The sequence below is a fragment of the Sceloporus occidentalis genome, unplaced genomic scaffold, assembly GCF_023333645.1.
Source record: "Sceloporus occidentalis isolate IW3139 unplaced genomic scaffold, rSceOcc1.0.p SCAF_86, whole genome shotgun sequence".
Classification (NCBI taxonomy): Eukaryota; Metazoa; Chordata; class Lepidosauria; order Squamata; family Phrynosomatidae; genus Sceloporus; species Sceloporus occidentalis.
In genome coordinates this window covers 2,026,584-2,053,089 of record NW_028317066.1, presented here as the reverse complement: position 1 = coordinate 2,053,089, position 26,506 = coordinate 2,026,584, and the positions used below count along the sequence as shown (strand labels likewise).

The following is a 26,506-nucleotide window of genomic DNA, read 5'->3' as shown; positions in this document are numbered from 1 at the left end:
TATTAAAATGTTTATAGTGCACCCCTTATCATAGACTCTCATAGATATGTCTCTTAATAGCAGTTAACTAAATTAAACAGTATATAAAACACAAGCATGAAACAAGCTGGACAAGGCAACTGTTACATGGATTTGTAATTGGTTGACTGGCCAAACCCAAAGGATATTCAACAGTGGCTCCTTTTCATCCTGGAGAGAAGTGACCAGTGGGGTGTCCAGTGGGGCTCTGTCCTGGGCCCAGTGCTATTCAACATCTTTATCAAGGACTTGGATGACTGAGTTGGGGGCATACTTATCAAATTTGCAGATGAAACCAAATTACGAGGAGTAGCTAATACCCCAGAAGACAGGATCAAAATTCAAAATGTTCTGAATAGACTAGAAAGCTGGGCTAAAGCTAACAAAATGAAATTCGACACGGAGAAATGTAAGGTACTGCATTAAGGGTGGAAATATGAAATGCAGAGATATAGGATGGGGGACACCTGGATGAATGAAAATACTTATGAAAGGGATCTAGGGGTCCAAGTAGACCACAAGTTTAACATGAGTCAACAGTGTGATGAGGCAGCTAACAAGGCCAATGCGATTTTAGGCTGCATCAATAGAAGTATAGTGTCTAGATCAAGGGAAGTAATACTGCCACTCTATTCTGCTTTGGTCAGGCCCCACCTGGAATATTGTGTCCACTTCTGGGCTACACATTTCAAAAAGGACATTGAGAAACTGCAGCGTGTCCAAAGGAGGGCGACTAAAATGGTGAAGGATCTGGAATCCATGCCCTATGAGGGAGCTGGGAATGTTTATCCTGGAGAAGAGAAGGTGATATGAGAGCCCTGTTTAAATATTTGAAGGGATGTCATATTGAGGAGAGAGTAAGCTTGTTTTCTGCTGCTCCAGAGACTAGGACCCTGAACAATGGATGCAATCTACAGGAAAAGAGATTCCAGCTCAACATTAGGAGGAATTTCCTGACAGTGAGGGCTATTTGACATTGGGACACACTCCTTCCTCGGAGTGCAGTGATCCTTGGAAGTCTTTAAAGAGAGGCTGGATGTCCATCTGTCGGGGATGCTTTGATTGAGAGTTCCTGCATGGCAGAATGGGGTTGGACTGGATGGCCCTTGTAGTCGCTTCCAACTCTATGATTCTATGATTCTAAGTGAACATGAAACATGTAATAAGAAAGTAATGCTATGTAATGAGAGGAAAAGTTATGTATACAAAGAACAATTACAATACACAAATCAGCTTCAATTTATCTACTCTGAATAACATACTGATGTAATACAGAATAACATCTAAACAATGATAATGTAAAAACTAATTTCAGTTTATTACTATGAATAACCTACTAATGTAAGTAATACAGAATGACTGTATATAAACAAGGGCAATTGTGAGTACAGTTACACAAAGGCTTCAGTACAATGACAATACATATAATTAAGAATGGGCTACAACAAAACAACAAAAGGAACAATTACAAGACACAAACTCCCTCCAATATATCTGCTCTAGGTGACATGCTAAAATAGATGATATGAAACTGAATAAAGTGCTGTTATCCCTGTCTTTGGGAATTGATGGAGGACGTTTCAAGACAAGAGGTCTTCCTCAGCCGCAAGGGAGCAGGCTGTCATCTGAGATACTCTAGTACTTCCTCATTCAAGAAATGTGCCAGAGACGTATTTTGCAACCCATCTTCCTCTACTTTCCTGCATGAAACCTGTCCTGGTTTTGGGATCTTCTGGGGAGGCCCTGGTTGCTGTCCCACGAAACTCTCAGGTGCATTTGGGGGGAAGGCAGGAGAGGGCTGCTTGGGGGCTGCTCTCAGGATTGGGAACCCCTTCTTAGTCTTGCCGTTTTCATTAATATTCTGCTTCCCCCGATTTGGGACACAAGGCAAATTCTGACCATTAAAACAACCGTTGTTTTTGTTGTGTGTCTTGAAGTGGTTTCTGACTTATGGCGACGCTATCCTGGGTTGTTCTTGGCAAGATTTGTTCAGAGGAGCTTTGCCATTGCCTTCCCTTGAGGCTGAGAGAGTGCGACTTCCCCAAGGTCACCCAGAAGGTTTCTTTTTAAAATCTTTATTGTATTAAAAGACATATTTTGTGACAGCAGCTAGAACAGAAATAGCTAAATTATGGAAATATGAAAAGATACCAACTTGGGAAACCTGGGAAAGTAAATGAGTCCAGGGAATTGGATAGACTTTCATGTATAGCCCAAAATCATGATAAAGGCAGAAGAAAGGAGGAGTGGAAGAGAGTTTTGATAAAGTGGGGAAAAGAATGGGAATTGAACTTGTCGCTAGTGGAGGACTAATCAAAGTCCTCTCTTTTTACTCTTCTCAGTGGATTTGGGAGAATGAAATTTAAGAATAGTATGCTATGCATGTTATAAATTGAATATAAGAATATTCTGTTTCTCTTTGCTTCCTTATATAAATCCCAGGTCAACAGAGGATGATTGAATGACTCACTGTGTATATTAAAAACAATAGAGAGATATCCATACAATGAAATTGATGTGAACATCTGTATAAATATATATTTCTTCGGTTGTTGTTAACCTTACAAAATAGTAAGAGAAGTAGACAAATTTTCTATGTAAAATCGAATGAAAACATTTGCAGTTTCTTTCTTTTTTTACTTAAATTGTAAAAGAATAATTCACAGCTAGACTTCATATTTCGGAGGGAGGTTTCAAGGCGAAGGACATTCAAATGGGCTCAGATTCAGAAGACGGAAAAGGAAGACTTAAGAGGGTCCCAAATGACCAGTCAAGACTCAGATTTGCTTTTACAAGCAATTTTTATTTGGATTATGTATTGGTCGTGTTTTATGTATTTGGAAACTTAAATAAAGATGAATTTAAAAAAAATACATATAATTTATAACAAACAAATGAACAACATTTAAATTACCATACATACATAGGAATGCCATATATACATATAATTCTAAATGCAAAATACATTAGAATAAACTTCCAAACCTAAAGTGACAGCTAGCTCCTTTCTTTAAATAATCCTCTTTCATCTCTGGCTAATTAGTCTTTACATCTTTTCTTGTTCTTAGCTGCCCTCAAGTCGATTTAGACTCATGGCGACCCTATGGATGAGAGTCCATAATTCTCTATTTGTCTTCATACTTGACCTATACCAATTTTATTTTGAACTGGAATTATTCCCTCCCCTTTTCAATGTAAATCCTTTCTGCATATTCCCCCAGATATTACCATTTCTTCCCACAATACACAGTAATCTTCATTAAAGATTTGACGTTTATATAATCTTTATTATTTTCTGAGTCATAAAAACAGAAAAAACGACACAAATCCAGTATCCATAACATCACTGTCACAAATCTTTCCGTTTCCTTGGACCCACTTTCTGCTTTCTGTCTTCTTGGCCTTTCAAAGAGCTCACTTTCATCATATTATAACCAAACCCTGCTTTTAAACACAAATTTTATGCACAACTCTAAAACGTATGAACACAATATATCCCAATTGCTTATTGATAATATCAGTTTCCATTTATGTTCTTATCTATTGTCAAAATAATGTATGCATAACTTCGCAGTATTCGATTCCTTCTTTATCATGCTTTACTTTAAGCAGGAGACTCAAACTTTCTTCTACTGACCTATAATTAATCAGGAAATAAAAATACACATTTAAACCAATTTTTGAAGAACAGACTTTGTAGATTCAATTCCAGTTAATTCAGACCTCAATGAGCTTCAGATTTCAGTTCCATTCTTTCCCCATTCCTCTTCTCTTTTTCCATATTGTAATTCTGAGCCCTACAAGAGAGTTTGTCCCGTTCCCTGTAATCATTAACTCTCTGCATCCAATTTTCCCGTCTTGGAGTCTCATCTGACTTCCATAACTTTGCTATTTCAATTCTAGCTGCTGTTACAAGATATAATATAATCCTCCAATATTGTCTTTCGTCCCGAGGGCTTAAAATCGAAGTTATATTGAGTAAGTACTACTTAGGGCTCATTGGGAATTTTATTCCCAATATCTGCTGTATTGAGTCATGTACTTTCTTCCAAAATGTCTGAATTTCCCTGCATTGCCACCATATATGATAGATGTTTCCCTTTTTACAATCACACCCCCAACAATTAATTCCCCTGTGCTAATTTATAAGGTGTTTTTTTAGCTTCCATGGGGTGTAATATCACCTGTTCATTATTTTCATGTGGTTCTCTTTTAGATCCTGTGCTACTTGATCTTTGGAATAGCGGTATATAAATAAAACAAATTATTATTATTACTGTAAATTTATTTGTTCTATTCCAGGCGTTTTGCCATTCTTCCATTTCAATTTTGCATCCCATATCCTGCGCCCATTTCCCCATATACTCTTTTACAGTCTCCTGTTCCATATTCCTGCTCAACAGTAGTTTGTGTCATTTGGATATCTTTTTCTTATCAGGTTGCCAGAACAAATCATCCAATCCGTTTAGTCTAGCTTCGATCCCTATTGTTTTGTTGTCTACCAGAAATCTTTGTTTTAGCTGGTAGGAATTAAACCACTGTCTATTATGTCCATCCTTGTCAATATCTTCCCTAGATCTTATCGACCAATTCCCTGATTGATCCTTCTTAAGCCAATGTTTGTAAGTCAGCCAATTACTGATGCTTATCCATCTACCAAAGAGTCCCTTCTGGGCCGATGTCCGAAGTGCTAACTTAAAACAAAATGTCTTTTTAATCTTGTTCCAAGTGATTAGTAAAGATTTCCTCATTGGATGATTATTGAAATCTTTATTCATCCCCAACTTCTCATAATATAAGAAGGCGTGCCAACCAAATCTTAACTGCACATCCTCTAGATCAAGCATTTCTTTGTCCTCTAATTAAATCCAGTTTTGGATCCAAATTAGATTACATGCCCAATAATATAATCTGAAGTCTGGGAGCGAATAGCCCCTCTCTCTGAAGCATCTTTGAGCTCCTCCCATTTAATCCGAGGTTTGTGTCCTTTCCATATGGATTTTTTTAGCTCGGCTTCCCAACCTTTAAATATCTTATCCTTAATCTCTATTGGCAAATTTTGTAGCAGAAACATAATCTTCTGTAGAACTGCCATTTTGATTATGGCAATTCTGCCTCGTAGTGAAAGATTTAACCAGCTCCATCTCCTTAAATTTTCTCTTAGGTCTTTCCATACCCCTAAATAATTATTGTCTTTAGAAATCCAAATTCCTAAGCACCTCAGTTTCTTTCCTACTTGGAAGCCCGGTTTCCTATTTCATTCCTCTACCTCTTCTCCAGTCATATTTTTAGTTATCAACACTGTCTTGTCTTTATTGATTTTCAGACCTGTGAATTTGCCCAATTTGTTTGGCTCCTGTAGCAGCGGTTCTCTGCCCCGATTTGGGTCCTCCAAAACTGTTACCACGTCATCCGCAAACGCTCTTATCTTGGTTTCCTTTCCTTTCCTGTTAATCCCTTTTATATTTGGATTACCTTTAACAGAGGAAATCAAAATTTCCATCACTTCTAAGAATAAAAGCGGTGATATCGGGCATCCTTGCCTTGTGCCCTTATTTACCATACATTCTTGGGATCTTTCTCCATTGATAATTTAGCTCTTTGCCGATTATATATTTGCCTTATTGTCTCCCATTTCCATACTTTTTACCACTTCTATCAAAAAAAATCCCATCTCACGCCGTCGAAGGCTTTCTCCGTGTCAATAGCAATTAGGGCACTTTTTTTCTCATTATTGACCTGGTAAAATTCAAGACAATTTATAATCGTTCTGATATTGATCCTAATCTGTCTGCCCGGTAAAAATCCGTTTTGCTCCTTCCCAATTGTCGAATTCAAAATTCCCTTCAGTCTGCTGGCAAGTATTTGTGTGAATCTCTTATAATCAGTGTTCAGCAAACTTATTGGTCTATAATTAGTCATTAACAAGCTGTCCTTTCCTACTTTAGGAATTAAAGTGACACTCGCTAGCTCCCATGAGTCTGGAATCCCCTCTGCATTAATAGGATTAAACCATTTATATAGTGGATCCACTACTTCCCCTTGAAATATTTAATAATATCTAGCTGTAGATCCATCCACTCCAGGGGATTTCCCCTCTTTATCATCTTCTTATCTTCCCTCCGTCTATGGGGCCTGCAAAGGGAGGGGGCTTCCTTTCCTGGGGAGGGCATGGCCTAGATCTTCCCTGTCTATGGGGCTTCAAAAGAAGGCTCCAGGGCAGAGGAGAATGTGGCCCAATAGAGGGACCCTAACATTTCCCCAAATGAGCACATTCTCCGTCTCTCTGTCCAGAGACAGAGCCCTCTTTCCCAAAATGGCAGCTGAGGGAGTCCTATCCAGATGCCCCCTGTCTTTCAGCAGCCCCCTTTATGCCATCTCTTCCCTTGGCACTTTCCTTCTTTCCTTCCTTTAACCTCCATCCCTTCAAGGAAGGGGGTTTTCAGGAAAAGAACTAACATGTCCTTTCTGCATGTTCCCAGAGGAGGATGACTGATCTTTGCAGGGTTGTTGTGAAGGGTAAGGAAAGGATGTGTTGGGGGGGGGGGGCTAATTCAGATCCTGTGGGCCTCTAAGCCTAGTTGCCAGGGGGGAATCCCTCTCCCCAGAAGGGCCTTTGAGCTCCCTCTGTCTGCCTGCTCTTGGCTTTGGCCTAAATCTGGGCTCTTCTCTCCCCCACAGACAGAGCCCCCTTCCCCCAGGGAAAACCCCTTCCCCCCAGAAAGCTGTTGTTTCCAATGCTATTGAAGCCTATGCTATCTGATGCTTTTTGTGTTACAAAAGTCTTTTGACTGGGAGCCTCCCCTCTTCCCAGAGATGAAGAGGGTGCCCCCACTGGAAGACCAAAGAGGGGGGCTTGCCAGCCCTTATCTCCCCCCAAATGAGGAGGAAGGAAGGGAGAGTCTCTCCTCTGCCCCACTTTCCAGGAGGGAGGGGCTTTTTACATCTTAAGGACCCTGCCCCTCCCCCCCCCATGACCATGCCTCTCCTCAAGTGCCCCCTGCCCCCTTTTTCTCATACATTTCTCTCCCCCACTTCCATCTCCTCCTCCCTCTGAACAGACTGTGAGGGCAGCAATGGCTTCAGGGCCTGAGACTGAGCATGTGCACATGCCGCAAAGGCCCCTCCTGAGCATGCGCAGGGATCACCAGGGCCTTGCTGCTGCTGCTGAGGCTTATTCGGTTGACAGCCTTTGCGGAAAGGGAAGGAGTGCACCCTTCTTTCCTTTCTTCCTTCCTTTGAGGAGACTTGGAGGATGCCAGAATGGAGCCCAAGGAGGAGCTGGACTCAGGAGGGAAAGGGAAGGAAGGAAGGCTCTGCTTTGTACATAGAGCTCTATCTGTCTGTTTGGTATGTGTTTGTGTGTGTTTGCCTCTTTTCTGCTTATGGCTGGGAATGGAGCTGAGGACTGATGAGAGAATAAAGTGTATTTTGTGCAAATTCAGAACTTCTGTACAACAAAGAGTCCAACACATTGAAACAACAAATAACTTTATTGAGAAAACATCAGAAATTCAGGTTTAAACCAGAACTGCCCTCCCCAAGACAAAGAATACATTGAAACCCCAACACCTAAAACCCACCCTCTTCCAATCCTAGCCTCCACCTCCACAGTCACACAGTCTATGCCCCAAAGGGAACAAGGCCCCCTTTGCCATTCCCAGAAACTAGACCCCTTTCTGTTAATACCTGCCCCCACCTTTCTTCAGACAACATCCCAAACTTTCCAAAAGCTATCATTCCCATAACTATTCTAGCCAGTTGTAAAAAATAATCCCAGCACCCCCATCTAGCTGACCTATGCCATGACCCATAATCCCCAGCCAAGTTTATAACCTGAAGCAATTATCTATACTAATAGCAATTAAACTTAACAAACTATAACTTTAAAACAGAAACAGACATATAGACAGACAAACGTAACACACAAAATCACAAGGGCATTTCTTTGCATTATTGGATTGAAAATATCCTTTTTATATTTCTTATTGACAAAAACAATGTTAGTTTACTGCTGAGATTGGAGTGGCTTCTCTCCTGTGTGGACTCTCTGATGCATGACAAGGACTGATTTCTAGGCATACCTTTTCCCACAATGCTGGCATTTGTATGGCTTCTCTCCTGTGTGGACTCTCTGATGTTTCACTAGAATTGACTTTGACGAAAAACATTTCTCACAACGCTGGCATTTGTATGGCTTCTCTCCTGTGTGGACTCTCTGATGTATCACTAGGTGTGGCTGCCGAGAAAAACATTTCCCACAATGCTGGCATTTGTATGGCTTCTCTCCTGTGTGGACTCTCTGATGTATCACTAGGTGTGGCTGCCGAGAAAAACATTTCCCACAATGCTGGCATTTGTATGGCTTCTCTCCTGTGTGGACTCTCTGATGTGTCACTAGGTGTGGCTGCCGAGAAAAACATTTCCCACAATGCTGGCATTTGTAAGGCTTCTGTCCTGTGTGGACTCTCTGATGTATCAATAGGTGTGGCTGCCGAGAAAAACATTTCCCACAATGCTGGCATTTGTATGGCTTCTCTCCTGTGTGGACTCTCTGATGTATCAATAGGTGTGGCTGCCGAGAAAAACATTTCCCACAATGCTGGCATTTGTATGGCTTCTCTCCTGTGTGGACTCTCTGATGTATCAATAGGTGTGGCTGCCGAGAAAAACATTTCCCACAATGCTGGCATTTGTATGGCTTCTCTCCTGTGTGGACTCTCTGATGTATCACTAGATTTGACTTTGACGAAAAACATTTCTCACAACGCTGGCATTTGTATGGCTTCTCTCCTGTGTGGACTCTTTGATGTTTAACTAGGCTTGACTTCTCAGAAAAACATTTCCCACAATGCTGGCATTTGTATGGCTTCTCTCCTGTGTGGACTCTCTGATGTATCACTAGGTGTGGCTGCCGAGAAAAACATTTCCCACAATGCTGGCATTTGTATGGCTTCTCTCCTGTGTGGACTCTCTGATGTTTCACTAGGTGTGGCTGCCGAGAAAAACATTTCCCACAATGCTGGCATTTGTAAGGCTTCTGTCCTGTGTGGACTCTCTGATCTATCACTAGGTGTGGCTGCCGAGAAAAACATTTCCCACAATGCTGGCATTTGTATGGCTTCTCTCCTGTGTGGACTCTCTGATGTTTCACTAGGTGTGGCTGCCGAGAAAAACATTTCCCACAATGCTGGCATTTGTATGGCTTCTCTCCTGTGTGGACTCTCTGATGTATCACTAGGTGTGGCTGCCGAGAAAAACATTTCCCACAATGCTGGCATTTGTATGGCTTCTCTCCTGTGTGGACTCTCTGATGTATCACTAGATTTGACTTTGACGAAAAACATTTCTCACAACGCTGGCATTTGTATGGCTTCTCTCCTGTGTGGACTCTTTGATGTTTAACTAGGCTTGACTTCTCAGAAAAACATTTCCCACAACGCTGGCATTTGTATGGCTTCTCTCCTGTGTGGACTCTCTGATGTATCACTAGGTGTGGCTGCCGAGAAAAACATTTCCCACAATGCTGGCATTTGTATGGCTTCTCTCCTGTGTGGACTCTCTGATGTATCACTAGGTGTGGCTGCCGAGAAAAACATTTCCCACAATGCTGGCATTTGTATGGCTTCTCTCCTGTGTGGACTCTCTGATGTTTCACTAGGTGTGGCTGCCGAGAAAAACATTTCCCACAATGCTGGCATTTGTATGGCTTCTCTCCTGTGTGGACTCTCTGATGTGTCACTAGGTGTGGCTGCCGAGAAAAACATTTCCCACAATGCTGGCATTTGTAAGGCTTCTGTCCTGTGTGGACTCTCTGATCTATCACTAGGTGTGGCTGCCGAGAAAAACATTTCCCACAATGCTGGCATTTGTATGGCTTCTCACCTGTGTGGACTCTCTGATGTTTCACTAGGTGTGGCTGCCGAGAAAAACATTTCCCACAATGCTGGCATTCGTATGGCTTCTCTCCTGTGTGGACTCTCTGATGTATCAATAGGTGTGGCTGCCGAGAAAAACATTTCCCACAATGCTGGCATTTGTATGGCTTCTCTCCTGTGTGGACTCTCTGATGTATCAATAGGTGTGGCTGCCGAGAAAAACATTTCCCACAATGCTGGCATTTGTATGGCTTCTCTCCTGTGTGGACTCTCTGATGTTTCACTAGGTGTGGCTGCCGAGAAAAACATTTCCCACAATGTTGGCATTTGTATGGCTTCTCTCCTATGTGGACTCTCTGATGTATCACTAGGTGTGGTTGCCGAGAAAAACATTTCCCACAATGTTGGCATTTGTGTGGCTTCTCTCCTGTGTGGACTCTCTGATGTATCAATAGGTGTGGCTGCCGAGAAAAACATTTCCCACAATGTTGGCATTTGTGTGGCTTCTCTCCTGTGTGGACTCTCTGATGTATCAATAGGTGTGGCTGCCGAGAAAAACATTTCCCACAATGCTGGCATTTGTATGGCTTCTCTCCTGTGTGGACTCTCTGATGTTTCACTAGGTGTGGCTGCCGAGAAAAACATTTCCCACAATGCTGGCATTTGTATGGCTTCTCTCCTATGTGGACTCTCTGATGTATCACTAGGTGTGGTTGCCGAGAAAAACATTTCCCACAATGCTGGTATTTGTATGGCTTCTCTCCTGTGTGGACTCTCTCATGTGCCACTAGGATTGACTTGCAAGCAACATTTTTCCCACAGTGCTGGCATTTATGTGACTTCTTTCTTGTGTGGACTCTCTCATGACTCACAAGTTCTTCTGTAAAGAAGGACAATCACAGTCAAGAATGAATATCAGAATTAAGAGAGGAGGGTGCTACCCCAATTTTTAACCCTTGCTGAACCCTCCCTATTTGATATTAAATTAATTAAGTTGGTGAGAGTGACCCGAGCATGACACTATTGCAGATGTCCCGAAATCCATGGAACAATTGTATCCCTACTGACAGGAGCAAAGAAGAGATTGTAGTAGAACTCCCTTAAGGGAATTGGTCGAAGCAGATAGTCAAAGGGCTGTTGAAAAAATATTCCATTAAACATGATTTAAAATATTTTGATTGACAAGTGGCATCATTTCCTATGAGGCTGCCATAGAGTACTGAGTCAGAGCCCAAAGCATGATGCAATCTAACTGCAGAGGTCACTTCATGCTCTTTTGCACCAGATGACTCACAACCAATACACTATACAGCTCATCTGCAGATTGGTGTAGACTGGATTGGAGTTGTGTGTACAAGAGATTGTGAAGTTGATGGAAGTCAGAGAGCTTGTAAAGATTTGTATTATTTTGCAATTCAGGATAGAGAACCTCCAAGGACTTGGGTGAAATCAACTGTGTCTGTGAGTTACTTTTAAGTGTGGACAGTAGTCAGTGCATTGCCAAAACCTATATCTGGATATTTGTTTCCATACTCTGCTATGTTATTGTTGAGCTGAATCTGGAAGTGTTGCTTTCAGATTGCGCTGTACATTGGCTTATGAACAGGACTGGAATTCAGAGCTAAGAAGGACCTGAGAGCCGGTGTGCTAATCCCTTTTGTCTGAGGTATTTGCATCAAGCATCCGTTGCATTCAGTTTGGATTCAGACAATTCTTTCCCCACCCAGGAAACATACTAAAGCGATTTAAACCATTTTGAACACTCAGTCTCTGTCCATAAGCAACAATTTCAGTATAAATGTCCGCCCTGATATTTACTGTTCTTTGGCGTCAGTCCCGTTGCAGAGAGAAACTCTGTTGGTTTACATGGCTAAGCGCCTCAATATACTCAACTAAACCACTTTCCGTTCCCTTGCAGGACCCTCAGCAATTGGAATCAAGAACATTCTAGGAAATGTATTACCATTAGTATAGCTTTACATTATTCACCAATCCCACCTTTTTTACTTACCTCTTGTGTGTATGAATGAATGCTTGTGTGTGTGTGTGTGTGTGTGTGTGTGTGCGCGCGCCGTGTGAGTGCATGTATTTTGCTTTTTCCCTAAATAAAACATAAAACCCCATTTGAAATGCCTCTGGAGTTATGTGAGATTTCGTGCCTGGTATAGTTGGGCTGACCTCCGAGGTCACTGTTGCCTGAACAAAATTATGTCTCTTCTTTGAGCTAAGTACCAAATCCCCCCCCCCCAAAAGCATAGCACTTGCAAGTGTCCTCCCCAGACTCCAGCATTTTGGGTAACAAAGGGCCTCTGGAACCAAAAAGGCAGCTAAGCAAGCTCAGGTTGGAAAATAAAAGTGCTTTTTCTCTAATTGTGTCCTCCTTTCCTTCCTTCCTAAATATTACTCATAATTGCTAAATGAAACCACTTAATATGTCTGAAAACAAGGACCTGAGCCGGTTCTCATTAGTTCACTGAAACCAGTTCTTAAAATTTGTCAGAACTGCCTCCCAATCCCCAAGGCCCCTCTCCTGGCCCTTCCCAGGGGTCCCTTCCTCTCCGCACAGAGCTAGGCGATCCTGGCTTTGCTCCTGCCTTCCCCTCCTGGCTCCCAGAGGCCTGATCCCCTTCACTTTCTCCCTCTGCTCTCTAACCTTCTTTCTTGCTCATCAGCATCTCATTTTCAGCATCTCTTCCATGCCTTTCACTTTTTCACTTTCCATCCGTCTCTTTATCACAGACACATACCCACAGAGTGTGATGCATAAAAGGGACACTTTGAGGCCCATTTCTTGAGAAAGGCGGGATAATCAATATACAAATAATTCATTGGCAAAGGCAGAGCAAAGGAGCTGGGACCTGGACTCCAATTTTGGTGAGGGTAAAGTGCCAGGGAGCAGTCTTAAAACAGCCTTAAAACATCTATAAGACAGGCATGGACTACTGATGGGGTTTGGAGGAGATCTCAGGGGCAACCCCACATTGTATTGCTGGGGGGGAGGGGGGTCAGAATGAAATAATATTTTGCCCCTCAACATCCAACAGCATCCCTTTGGGGAAGTGGAGGCCATTTTACCACTGTTGAGCTCTCTCTGAGCCACTGCAGGCCCAAGAGAGGTCTTTCCCCCAAGAAGACTCTCCAGAGCTTTAAAAGGATGGAAGAGGCGCCAAAAAAAGTAGGAAACTTGCCCAGGGATGTGCTGAGTACAATTTGGGTGTGAAAAGCATTAATCTCTATGGCTTTTCCCCACAAAATCCTAGAATAGGAAGTTTAGGATGGAGTATTTAGAATCCTTAGAAACTGGAGAGCAATAGTGCCTCACTGAACTACAAATTCAGATATTCTACAGGATGTTGCTATCACAATTAAACTATGCTTTAAAGGGCTCAAGGATTCCAAGGAGACCACAAGTTGAACATGGGCCAACAGTGTGATGCAGCAGCTACAAAGGCCCATGTGATTCTAGGGAGCATCATTACAAGAATAGTTTCTAGATCAAGAGAAGTAATAGTGCCACTCTATTCTGCTTTGGTCAGGCCTCACTTGGAATAATCCTGTGTCCAGTTCTGGGCCCCACAATTCAAAAAGGATGTTGACAAATTGGAGCATGTCCAAAGGAGGGCAACCGAAGTGGTGAAGGGTCTGGAAAACATCAGGCTCTATGAGGAGCAGCTTAGAGAGCTGGTTATGTTTGGCCTGGGTAAGAGAAGATAAAGAGTGGATATGATAGCCATTGTTCAATATTTGAAAGGGTGTCATTTTGCGCAAGGAAAAGGCTTGCTTTCTGCTGCTACAGAGAAAGGGAGACACCATAATGGATGCAAGCCACAGGGAAAGAGGTTCCACCGAAACATTAGCAGGAACTTTGTGACAGTAAGAGCTCTTATACAGTGGAATATACTCCCTTAGAGTTTGGTGGAGTCCTCTTTTTTGGAGGTCTTTCAAGAGGCTGGATGGCCATCTCTTGGGGGTGATTTGAATGTGTATTCCTGCATGGCAGAAGGGGGTTCAACTGGATGGCCCTTGTGGTCTATTCCTATTCTATGATACTATAATAATAATAATAATAATAATATGTTTTATTTATATACCGCTATTCCGCAATGATCATAGCGGTGTACAGTAAAATCATAATACAATAAAAAACACAGTTAAAGGAGGGAGAAGTCTCATCCTTCAGGCAGTCCAAGATGTTGCTGGTCTGCCTGATGGCTCCCTCTGAGGCCGAGATGACAGTTGAGGAGGGAGGGGCCTCTTCCTTCAGGCAGTCCCCGATGTTGCTGGGACTGCCTGATGGCTCCTTCTGAGGCCGAGATGACAGTTGAGGAGGGAGGGGCCTCTTCCTTCAGGCAGTCCCTGATGTTGCTGGTCTGCCTGATGGCTCCCTCTGAGGCCGAGATGACAGTTGAGGAGGGAGGGGCCTCTTCCTTCAGGCAGTCCCTGATGTTGCTGGTCTGCCTGATGGCTCCCTCTGAGGCCGAGATGACAGTTGAGGAGGGAGGGGCCTCTTCCTTCAGGCAGTCCAAGATGTTGCTGGTCTGCCTGATGGCTCCCTCTGAGGCCGAGATGACAGTTGAGGAGGGAGGGGCCTCTTCCTTCAGGCAGTCCAAGATGTTGCTGGTCTGCCTGATGGCTCCCTCTGAGGCCGAGATGACAGTTGAGGAGGGAGGGGCCTCTTCCTTCAGGCAGTCCCTGATGTTGCTGGGTCTGCCTGATGTCTCCCTCTGAGGCCGAGATGACAGTTGAGGAGGGAGGGGCCTCTTCCTTCAGGCAGTCCCTGATGTTGCTGGGTCTGCCTGATGGCTCCCTCTGAGGCCGAGATGACAGTTGAGGAGGGAGGGGCCTCTTCCTTCAGGCAGTCCCTGATGTTGCTGGGTCTGCCTGATGGCTCCCTCTGAGGCCGAGATGACAGTTGAAGAGGGAGGGGCCTCTTCCTTCAGGCAGTCCCTGATGTAGCTGGTCTGCCTGATGGCTCCCTCTGAGGCCGAGATGACAGTTGAAGAGGGAGGGGCCTCTTCCTTCAGGCAGTCCCTGATGTTGCTGGTCTATAATTCTAATGGAACCATAGCGACACGATAATATAGTATGAAAGGGCCCTCAGTCTTTATAGAAAGAGCAATGGGTTCAGGTTCCTTACCTACAGAAGCCACATTCTCATAATTGTCCATCATTACAGAATTGTACAAAAGTTTCTGTTTCTTTGTCAACAGATTCCATTCTTCTTCAGAGAAATATACTGCCACATCTGCAAAGGTCACCTGAAATAGAAAATAGCCCTCATCCAGAGAGTGACTAAGCAAAAGGGGAGGAAAGAACATGGTGCATCCAAATATTATTTGATCGCTTCAGAATTCAGTCCAGGAAATAAACTTTAAATGCCGTCAGCCAGAAAAAAGCTACTGCCTTTGAGATGTTTCTCCTGAATCCTTTCAATATAATCTACAATATAATAAAAATATAATTTAGGCCATGGTTCAGCTATTGAGGATGGATTAGGATACTGACTATCCAAACACATACATTCTATTTAGCCACAAAAGAATTATGGTGCATTTAGCCATTTCTTGCCAAATTTCGGAGGCAAATGTCATTTTAAAAACCAGTTCTGGGGAGCACTCTGGACTTGAGGGCCACTGGGCCCATCCTCAGTTTAGATCCAGAGATGGTCTCCCATATCCCCAACATTTCACAGACCGAAAAAGCAAGGCACATGTGGACAAGCAACACCAGAAGGTGGTGAGGATGGCCAAAGTTGTTTATTGGGAAGATCACACAAGCTATGAAGGGCACAGCAGTTTGCTTTTGCCTCACCCTCCTGGCAAGGGAAGACCCTGGCAACTTATCTCCTCTCCTCTCCCCCCTTTTGAGTTGATGGGGTGCAAACTCCTTGGAAGTCATTTTGCAGCAACTGAAATGAGTTGAGGAGAAGGAGGAAAGTGGCTGGAGGAGAGAGAAAACGGGATATTTTTGAAAGCATCTGAAAAAGTAGGGTGACAGAGGATTAACCTGAACTTTCTCTGCCAAACTGGGACAATATGTTCTCCACTTGCTTTCATGAGCTGGCCCAACAATGACACAAATGAAACTAATAGTAAGGATGGCAACTCACCAAAGAGTTGTTGTACTTCAACCGCCTCTTTCTCTTGGAGCCCAACTTCCTCTGCTTGGCCTCTGTGTTAGCCATTAGGTGGGTAAGGGGGAGGGTGTCCTGGTGGCCCTGCAGTTGGGTCTCTTCCAGCAAAATATGCCCCAAAGCTGTGTACAAGGAGACCGATATGAAGTTCCTGAGAAAAGAGACTAGGGTTAGGCTTGGTTTGTCAAAAAATCCCACATCACTCAAAGACACAGAGAACAGCATGGTGCTAGTGAAATACACAGGTGACATATGCCTCCTTTGGGCCAATGCAGAGATGGGTATCCCCTTCCTCCCTCTTCACCAAAGCCCCCTGGACCTAGCATAGATTCACTGCAGCTCCCCTACACAACAGATACTCCATGTTAAAATGCTTTTGACGTTGCTATGTTGCGCAGCACGTGAGGCAACATGTTAACGTATGGCACCAGATTCTCCACCTTGACTGTAGTCAGTAGATTGTGAACTGAAGAAACACCTGTCGCTTTCTCAATGAGCAAAGAGACACTGTAATCTTCTCTCAGATGAGGCTTTTATTCCTATAAGAAGTTCCACTGTGTACAACACTATATACATCGACACCCTCCACCATCCACACCAGTAACAACCCACTCTGAGGCACACACTGTCTGACTCTTCCTCAGTGACAGTTGAGAATGACAGTTGACAGTTGCATCAACATTCCAGTGATGCACTGTTTAAATGCTGACACATCTAACTGCCACTAGAGCTGTCAATGACTTCCACAACAGCTCCATCTAGTGGCCACATGCATGTCATTTCCTCAGACCTGTTCACCATGGTCCTGACACTCCATGCCTTGTGAGAGTGGAGGGGGGTCAGGGGATGGGGAATTGGAGAGGACCCTGGCTATGTCCCTGTAGCTAGATGTGAAATGAGCGCATCATCTGCTGAAACCTCCTGACCTCCCCAGTGGCCCTCAGAGGAGAATGCCTTCCTTTGGCTTCTGGCTAGAGAAACACAGCTGGATGCTTCTCCAATGCCTCGCACCCAACACTCTCATCAGGCATGGAATGAACATGGAGCATGGCTTCCACAATTCCCATTTTGCATTTTGTATTCCTTCTAATTTCACATCTATTTTAAACCTCTCCCTCATTTGACGATGAAGATACCAGTGACAATCTAGGCCAGATTCTTTAGGTTCTTCTTGTGTTTTGATCTCTAGTTTTCCTTGCGATTCTTTCAGTACATCCTTGTATCTTAACCAGTTAGTTTTCTGGATACCTTTCCTCCCGAAAAGAGCCTCATGTGGCAAACACCATAAAGGTATTTTTGGACATATTCTACACTTGTTTCCCCCAGATCTTCAATAGAGCTTTTCTTATGAAATGGTTTGTGCTTTCTTTATGGACTTTCTCTTTACCGTAAATTAGGTATCCATGCCACCCAAATCTTAAATGTTCACCCTCCGGACATAACAACTGTTCATTCTCTAACAAAACCCATTCTCTAATACAAACTAAACAACAAGCAGCATAATAAAGTTTTGAGTTTGGTAAACCCAGCCCTCCTCTAATTTGTCATCACAAAGTATTTTCGTTTTTATCCTGGCTCTTTTTTTATTCCAAATACATTTTGAGATTTCCTTTTGCCATAGATTCAATGGTTTTTCATTCTGGATGATGGGTATCGCTTGAAACAGAAACAGTATTTCAGGAAGGAAACTCATTTGGATCAGTGATATTGTAACTAATAGCGATAAGTGTAATTCCCCCCATTTTTCTAGGTCTTTTCTGATTTCCTTCCATGTGTCTCATAGTTATTGTGAAATGGATATGAGTTTTTATTTGTTAAATTTATTGCTAGATATTTAACTTTCTTTCCCTCTTTAAATCCACTGATTTCTTCCAGGATTTGTTCTTCCTTTTCCCCATATTTTTTGTTATTAATGTTGTTTTGTCTCTGTTTCCTTTTAGTCCTGAAACATATTCCAATTCCACTATTACATCCATCATTTCCCTTGTGCTCTTTTCTGGGTTCTCCAGGGAATAGTAATGTCTTCTGAGAAGACTCTCATTTTAAACTCAGTTGTTTTTAATTTTTATTCCATTGATCTTATTTTCTAATCTTATCCTATTATTCAGTGCTTCAAGGATCAGAATAAACAAAAGGGGTGAAAGTGGGAAAGCTTGCCATTTACCTTTAGAAATCTCAAATTCCTCTGTTTTTTTTATAGTTAACAATTAGTTTTGCTCTTTGATCTTTATACATTGCCTTTATCCATCTATAATAAGAAGCTCCTATTTCCATTTTTCAAGTGTCACAAATAACATATCCCATCCTATGTTATCGAAGGCCTTTTCTAAAAAGATAAGTGTTTTTTCGTTGTGCCTTTGAAAATATTCAATTATATTTCAGACGTTTTGTATATTACCACTGACTTGTCCTTATGAATCCAGTGTTTGAGAACCTTTTTTTGAGTCTATGGGCCAAAATCATAGAAAATAATTTATAATCCATATCTAATAAGGAAATAAGCCTATAGCTCTTTACCTCAGTTGCATTTCTATCTTCTTTTAACAGCAAAGTTATATTAGCTTGTTTCCATGTTTCAGGATAATGGTTTTCTTTGATGGCATTTTCTTTGATGGCATTTACAGGAAGAAATACCTTTAAACCCTTTGATCTTTTTGCTCAATATGACATGTAAACTGGAAAAGGAAGTAGCTAAAAGATTTCCCAGACTAATTTTGTAGATGGTCACTCACAGTATTGGAAAAACATCCACATTCCTAAAATAGAGGAGTGGATAATTAAACTAAGAAAAGCAAAGGGATTGGACATTTTAACCGCAATCATGAGGGATAAATCAGTTGAGAAAACTAAAGAGGACTGGTCATGCTTTGATTTATTTTGTAATAGTAATTATTAATTTACGATCCCAGATATCATATGGAAAGTCTACAGGAACATTAGAGGTTTAACACGTATCGATACCTTGTAGGAATTTAAGTAAATTAAATAAAAGGGTCATCTTAGCTTAACTGGGAAGTAAGTTAATACTACATTTCTGACAGTTTTGTATATCAGGATGTTATTTATTGCATGTTGTATGTATATCATATAGGTATTTGTACATTTTTGTTGTTGTAGCTGTATTTGTTATGCAAATGTCTTGGTATGTTTTTTTTTCATTTTTGTTTGTAAAGGATTATTTATAAATAAATTACAAAAGAAAAAAAGTGGCTTCCAACCGGATTATTTCTGCAGTTCAGATACAGCCTCAGTCGGTTATAAAGGATAGAAGAACCCAATTCGTACTTTTATCCTATTAAATATGGTTTTGCTTTTTTTAAATATAAGCAGTTTGTTTTTCTGTCTAATCCTCATTCTTGTTGTTGTTGTTTGTTTGTATGTTTGTTTGTTTCATTCTTGGTAATATGAGTTATTCTGGTCTGTCTCCTTCCTTCTTGTCTGAAAATCTATTAATAAGGAAACTGGGGAGACTTTTAAAACCTCCCAAAGGAGCCACTTTTGGCCTTTTTTGGGGGACAATCCTCCTCTTAGAAGCCAAAGCCCAATGTTTGTGAAGAATAAGAATAAGGCTTGTATTAAAACTATGCTCCCCATTTCTGATCCCTTTTAAAACCCTTGTTCCCCAGAAGGAGCAGAGCTTTGTAATAAGAAAACCCTCTCAGAAAGACACAAAAGACACACAAAGGGACACACTTCCTTCCTTTTGGCCCAAGGAGCCTGGCCTCCTTCTCTCTCTGGAGCCTCAGGAGAGAAAGAGATTCCTCTGTTCAACTGAGGCTCAGAGAAGGTTCTGGAACATTATTCCCCACAGTCACAAGCAAAACAAAATGGCTGCCAGAACACAAAATGGCAGCCTCTGCCTCAGCGCTTGGCAGTTGACAGTTTGAGGCTTTCAGGGAACCCAAAATGGAGGATGAAAGGGCCCCAAAGTCAGAAGGGACCCCAAACAGGATTCCCAAAGCTTAACAACACCTAAAATCTTTCCTGATCCTATAATACAGAGACTCACTGAGATGCTCTTTATAAATACGTCTTTCCATGTCTTTATAAATAAATAAAATAATACTAATGCTACTACTAATAATAGTAATAATAAGTTATAACCAGGAGATTTCTCCCTGTAGCTTCTCCCCCAGAGGCCTCTGCGTATGCTCAGGAGCCCCTTCTTCTTCTCCTTCTTCTTCCTCTGCAGAATCCTCCAGAGGTCTCTCTGCTCTGCCTCCTCCTTAGGCTCTTCCTCTAAGCCTTTCACCTCCTCCTCAGGTCCTTCTTCTAAGCCTTCCTCCTCCTCTTCCTCAGGCCCTTCCTGTAAGCCCTTCCTCTTCCTCTTCCTCCTCCTCCTCCTCTTCCTCTAAGCCCTCCTCCTCCTCCTCCTCCTCCTCCTCTTCCTCTAAGCCTTCCTCCTCCTCCTCCTCTTCCTCTAAGCCTTCCTCCTCCTCCTCTTCCTCCTCCTCCTCAGGTCCTTCTTCTAAGCCTTCCTTCTCTTCCTCCTCCTCTTCCTCAGGCCCTTCCTGTAAGCCCTTCCTCTTCCTCCTCCTCCTCCTCCTCAGGTCCTTCTTCTAAGACTTCCTCCTCCTCTTCCTCAGGCCCTTCCTATAAGCCCTTCCTCTTCCTCCTCCTCAGGTCCTTCTTCTAAGCCTTCCTCCTCCTCTTCCTCAGGCCCTTCCTGTAAGCCCTTCCTCTTCCTCCTCCTCCTCCTCCTCCTCCTCCTCCTCCTCAGGTCCTTCTTCTAAGCCTTCCTCCTCCTCTTCCTCAGGCCCTTTCCTGTAAGCCCTTCCACTTCCTCCTCCTCCTCCTCCTCCTCCTCCTCCTCCTCCTCCTCCTCCTCCTCCTCCTCAAGTCCTTCTTCTAAGCCTTCCTCCTCCTCTTCCTCAGGACCTTCCTGTAAGCCCTTCCTCTTCCTCCTCCTTCTCCTCCTCCTCAGGCCCTCTAAGCCTTCCTTCTTCTCCTCCTCTTCCTCTAAGCCTTCCTCCGCCTCCAGCCCTTCCTCTAAGCCTTCCTCTGCCTCCAGCCCTTCTTCTAAGCTTTCCTCCACCTTTTCCTCCCAGACTTTGGGGGTAGAATTGTGTGCCTTCAATTCCTTTCTGGGGATCCTAGGGCAACACTGTCACAGGAGTCTCTTTGTGGGTTTTGTTGAAGAGTGTTTACCATTGCCATCATCTGAGGCTGAGAGAGTGTGCCTTGGGGGCTTGGGGTGTGCTGCGTGCCTTGAACTCGTGTCTAGTGACCCTATTCCCAGGGTTTCCTTGCCTTCAGGTTTGCGTTCCACTTTGCCCTTTGTCTTCCTCTGAGGCTGAGAGAGTGTGACTTACCCAAGGTCACTCATATTATATAATGGGACTTTAGCACCCATGGATTTTGCTATCCAAACCAAATCCCAAAGGATACCAAGGGCCCATTGTTTTTCCATCTTTTTTTTGCAAACAGCAAAGCAGATCTTGCTTGCCTGATCTTTGCATGTTCAAGAGCAGTGTTGGGCAAATGCTAAGAGCTGCCTTGTGAGGTTAGGAAGAGGGTCCTGGAAAACAGTCCTCTTCCTCTGGACCCACAGACTCAGAAAGACATGGGCCCCCATTCAATGGGACCCCTTTTTTGAGGCTGCCCTAGGTCCAGGAGGGTCTCTCAGGAGAGATTGGGAAAGTCAGCCTTTGAGGAGCTCTGGTCCTTAAAGGTTAATATCTCCAGGCTTTGCTGAGAGGGCAATATTTGGGATTTGGGCAGATCCAGGCTGCAGGGCTCTCTCAAATTTGGTTCAAAAACACTGCAGAAATTATAATGATGATGATGATGAATCTTCCCTTCAAACCCACAGAGCCTTGTGGACGCTCAAATAGTAACAGAGGTCAAAAACACATTGCAGAAATAATTCAGCTAGCAGAAATAAACCCCTTTAACTGCCCTAGTTCAGTGCTTGGGAATCCTGGGAATTTTAGTTTATCATGGCATCTGAGTTGTCTGACAGAGAAGACTAAATATCTCACAAAACTACAGTTCCCAGAATTCCCTAGCATTCAGCCAGACAGTTAAAGCAGCCCTGAACTTGGACCATTGTTAGCGGTTGGCTTGGAGCCTGAATAGGGTTCTAGAAGGCTGGTGGGTTTGGTCGTTGGCTGCTTAGGAAGAAGGGCTCCTTCTGGGTTTCCTTGGCAGGAAAGGAAAGGTGGGTGCCTCAAGATGCCAATGGGAGACCCCTAAATTTGGTTCCTTTGTAAGAATGCTGACTGAGGGGGAAGAGAAGGGAGATGGATTTGGTCCCCAGGGAGGCCCCCGGTCAGGCAAGGCAGGCCTCACAACATTCGCTAACTCCCAAGTCAAATCCTGGTTTCCCTTCTTTTGTTCAGGACCTAAACCTGGACCAGAAAGGATCAGGTTTTATTTGCTTTCTTCTCCTGTAACAGGTGTTTTTCCTTGCCCTTTTTACACGTGGCAGTAAAGATACGATACATCAGGGCCTGGCATTGAGCTTCCAGTTTTCATGCATGATCTTCAGACAGGAGATGAGGCTGCCTCTTCTCCATTTTGGAGGGAGCCCAATTCCAGGAAAGAGGAAAGGGCTCTGTGCAAACATCCAGATCAGATGTGAGAGCAGTAGCTTATTATAATTTGCAAGGCTTAGTTCATTGGTTTCTTCAACTAGAAAAATTGCAGGGGTCTATGGATTGGTTTAGTTTCTTGCTTTGTCTCAGTTGTTGTGGTACAAGGGCTCACTGCTATACTCTGCATTCGCCATCTGGCTAGAAAGGAGGAGGCTAAATTAAATGCCTTTTATCCTTAGGTTTTTGTGGATATTTTGGGCTATGTGGCCATGTTCTAGAAGAGTTTCTTCCTGACGTTTCGTCAGCATCTGTGGCTGGAATCTCTGAAGATGCCAGACACAGATGCTGGCAAAACATCAGAAGAAATTCTTCTAGAACGTGACCACATAGCCCCAAAATGTCCATCACTTCTAAGAATAAGAGCGGTGATATCGGGCATCCTTGCCTTGTGCCCTTATTTACCATACATTCTTGGGATCTTTCTCCGTTGATAATTAAGTAATCTCTTTGCCAATTATATATTTGCCTTATTGTGTTTCCCATTTCCATACTTTTTACCACTTCTATCAAAAAATCCCATCTCTCACCGTCGGAGGCTTTCTCCGTGTCAATAGCAATTAGGGCACATTTTTTCTCATAACTGACCTGGTAAAATTCAAGACAATTTATAGTCGTTCTGATATTGTTCCTAATCTGTCTGCCCGGTTAAAACCCGTTTTGCTCCTTCCCAATTGTCGAATGAAAAATTCCCTTCAGTCTGCTGGCAAGTATTTGTGTGAATATCTTATAATCAGTGTTCAGCAAACTTATTGGTCTACAATTAGTCATTAACAAGCTGTCCTTTCCTTCTTTGGGAATTAAAGTGATACTCGCTAGCTCCCATGAGTCTGGAATCCCCTCTGCATTAATAGAATTAAACCATTTATATAGTGGATCCACTACTTCCCCTTGAAATATTTTATAATATCTAGCTGTAAATCCGTCCACTGCAGGGGATTTCCCTCTTTATAATCTTCTTATCTTCCCTCTGTCTATGGGGCCTGCAAAGGGAGGGGGCTTCCTTTCCTGGGGAGGGCATGGTCTAGATCTTCCCTGTCTATGGGGCTTCAAAAGAAGGCTCTAGGGCAGAGGAGAATGTGGCCCAATAGAGGGACCCTAACATTTCCCCAAATGAGCACATTCTCCGTCTCTCTGTCCAGAGGCAGAACCCTCTTTCCCAAAATGGCTGCTGAAGGATTCCTATCCAGATGCCCCTGTCTTTCAGCAGCCCCCTTTATGCCATCTCTTCCCTTGGCACTTTCCTTCTTTCCTTCCTTTAACCTCCATCCCTTCAAGGAAGGGGCTTTCAAGCAAAGAACTAACAATGGCTTCCATGTCCTTTCTGCATGTTCCCAGAGGAGGATCACTGATCTTTGCAGGGTTGTTGTGAAGGGTAAGGAAAGGATGTGTTGGGGGGGGGGGCTAATTCAGATCCTGTGGAACTCTTAAGTCTAGTTGCCAGGGGGGTATCCCTCTCCCCAGAAGGGGCTTTGAGCTCCCTCTATCTAACTGCTCTTGGCTCTTCTCTCCCCCACAGACAGAGCCCCCTTCCCCCAGGGAAAACCCCTTCCCCCCAAAAAGCTGTTGTTTCCAATGCTATTGAAGCCTATGCTATCTGATGCTTTTTATTTGTCACAAAAGTCTTTTGACTGGGAGCCTCCCCTCTTCCCAGAGATGAAGAGGGTGCCCCCATTCGAAGACCAAAGAGGAGGGCTTGCGAGCCCTTATCTCCCCCAAATGAGGAGGGAGGGAGGGAGGGTCTCTCCTCTGCCCCACTTTCCATGAGGGAGGGGCTCCTCAAAGCCCTTTTTACATCTAAAGGACCCTGCCCCCTCCCCCCATGGCCATGCCTCTCCTCAAGTGCCCCCTGCCCCCTTTTTCTCATACATTTCTCTCCCCCACTTCCATCTCTTCCTCCCTCTGAACAGACTGTGAGGGCAGTAATGGCTTCAGGGCCTGAGACTGAGCATGTGCACATGCCCCAAAGGCCCCTCCTGAGCATGCGCAGGGATCGCCAGGGCCTTGCTGCTGCTGCTGAGACTTATTCCGTTGGCAGCCTTTGCGGAAAGGGAAGGAGTGCACCCACCCTTCCTTCCTTCCTTCCTCTCCTCCTTCCTTCTTTCCTTTGAGGAGACTTGGAGGATGCCAGAATGGAGCCCAAGGAGGAGCTGGACTCAGGAGGGAAAGGGAAGGAAGGAAGGCTCTGCTTTGTACATATAGCTCGATCTGTCTGTTTGGTATGTGTTTGTGTGTGTTTGCCTCTGCTCTTCTTATGGCTGGGAATGGAGCTGAGGGCTGATGAGAGAATAAAGTGTATTTTGTGCAAATTCAGAACTTCTGTGCATCAAAGAGTCCAACACATTGAAACAACAAATAACTTTATTGAGAACACATAATCAAAAATTCAGTGTTTAAACCAGAACTGTACTCCCCAACACAAAGAATACATTGAAACCCCAACACCTAAAACCCCACCCTCTTCCAATCCTAGCCTCCACCCTCAATTCCCACAGTCTATGCCCCAAAGGGAACAAGCCCCCCTTTGCCATTCCCAGAAACTACCCTCTTTCTGTTAATACCTGCCCCCATCTTTCTTCAGACAACATCCCACACTTTCCAAAAGCTATCATTCTCATAATTATTCTAGCCAGTCGTAAAAAAATCCCAGCACCCCTTATCTAGCTGACCTATACCATGACCCATAATCCCCAGCCAAGTTTATAACCTGAAGCAATTATCTATACTAATAGCAATTAAACTTAACAAATTATAACTTTAAAACATAAACAGACATATAAACAGACAAACGTAACACACAAAATCACAAGGGCCTTTTCTTTGCACCATTGGATTGAAAATATACTTTTTGTATTCCTTATTGACAAAAACAATGTTAGGTTACTGCTGAGATTTGAGTGGCTTCTCTCCTGTGTGGCCTCTCTGATGTCTCACTAGGCTTGACTTCCGAGAAAAACATTTCCCACAATGCTGGCATTTGTATGGCTTCTCTCCTGTGTGGACTCTCTGATGTATCATTAGGATTGACTGCCGAGAAAAACATTTCTCACAATGCTGGCATTTGTATGGCTTCTCTCCTGTGTGGACTCTCTGATGTTTCACTAGGATTGACTTCAAAGAAAAACATTTCCCACAATGCTGGCATTTGAATGGCTTCTCTCCTGTGTGGACTCTCTGATGTGTCACTTGGGCTGACTTCCAAGAAAAACATTTCCCACAATGCTGGCATTTGTATGGCTTCTCTCCTGTGTGGACTCTCTGATGTATCATTAGGTTTGGCTTCCAAGAAAAACATTTCCCACAATGCTGGCATTTGTATGGCTTCTCTCCTGTGTGGACTCTCTGATGTTTCACTAGGCTTGACTGCCGACAAAAACATTTCCCACATTGCTGGCATTTGTATGGCCTCTCTCCTGTGTGGACTCTCTGATGTGCCACTAGGCTTGACTTCTGAGAGAAACATTTCCCGCAATGCTGGCATTTATATGGCTTCTCTCCTGTATGGACTCTCCGATGTATGACTAAGACTGACTTGCAAGCAACATTTTTTCCACAATGCTGGCATTTATGTGACTTCTTTCTTGTATGGACTCTCTCATGACTCACAAGTTCTTCTGTAAAGAAGGACAATCAATGACAAAAATGAATATCAGAATTAAGAGAGGAGGGTGTTACCCCAAGATTTAGCCCTTGTTGAACCCTCCCTATTTGATATTAAATTAATAAAGTTGCTGAGAGTGACCCAAGCATGACATTATTGCAGATGTCCCCAAATCCATGGACCAATCGTATCCCTACTGACAGGAGGAAAGAAGAGATTGTAGTGGAACTGCCTTAAGGGAATCAGTAGAAGCAGATAGTCAAAGGACTGTTGAAAAAAATAT

General features: G+C 43.4%; 2 protein-coding genes across 2 annotated transcripts in view; both read right to left on the bottom strand.

Moving 5' to 3' along the window:
• Positions 1-8,092: 8,092 nt before the first annotated feature.
• LOC149284996 (uncharacterized) lies at positions 8,093-18,655 on the bottom strand. The gene is made up of 4 exons (XM_089495918.1): positions 18,547-18,655; positions 16,006-16,180; positions 15,034-15,154; positions 8,093-10,776 (listed from the first exon to the last, which is right to left on the bottom strand). Exons 1-4 carry the CDS (start codon positions 18,555-18,557, stop codon positions 8,093-8,095), a joined length of 2,991 nt encoding a protein of 996 aa, XP_089352044.1. The 5' UTR covers positions 18,558-18,655.
• A 6,753-nt stretch (positions 18,656-25,408) lies between these two features.
• The window catches only part of LOC149284993 (uncharacterized), a 61,896-nt gene continuing 60,798 nt past the window's right edge, over positions 25,409-26,506 (bottom strand). Inside the window, exon 4 of the mRNA XM_089495958.1 lies at positions 25,409-26,128. Within this exon, the coding sequence (XP_089352084.1) occupies positions 25,503-26,128 (626 nt within the window). The 3' untranslated portion in view covers positions 25,409-25,502. The remainder of the gene's footprint in view (positions 26,129-26,506) is intronic.

Coding starts and splice junctions, on each gene's coding strand:
- LOC149284996 (XM_089495918.1), bottom strand. Junction 15,155..16,005: donor TGAAGTACAACAACTCTTTG/GTGAGTTGCCAT, acceptor TTTCTATTTCAG/GTGACCTTTGCAGATGTGGC. Junction 10,777..15,033: donor TGAGAATGTGGCTTCTGTAG/GTAAGGAACCTG, acceptor CCTTCTTTACAG/AAGAACTTGTGAGTCATGAG.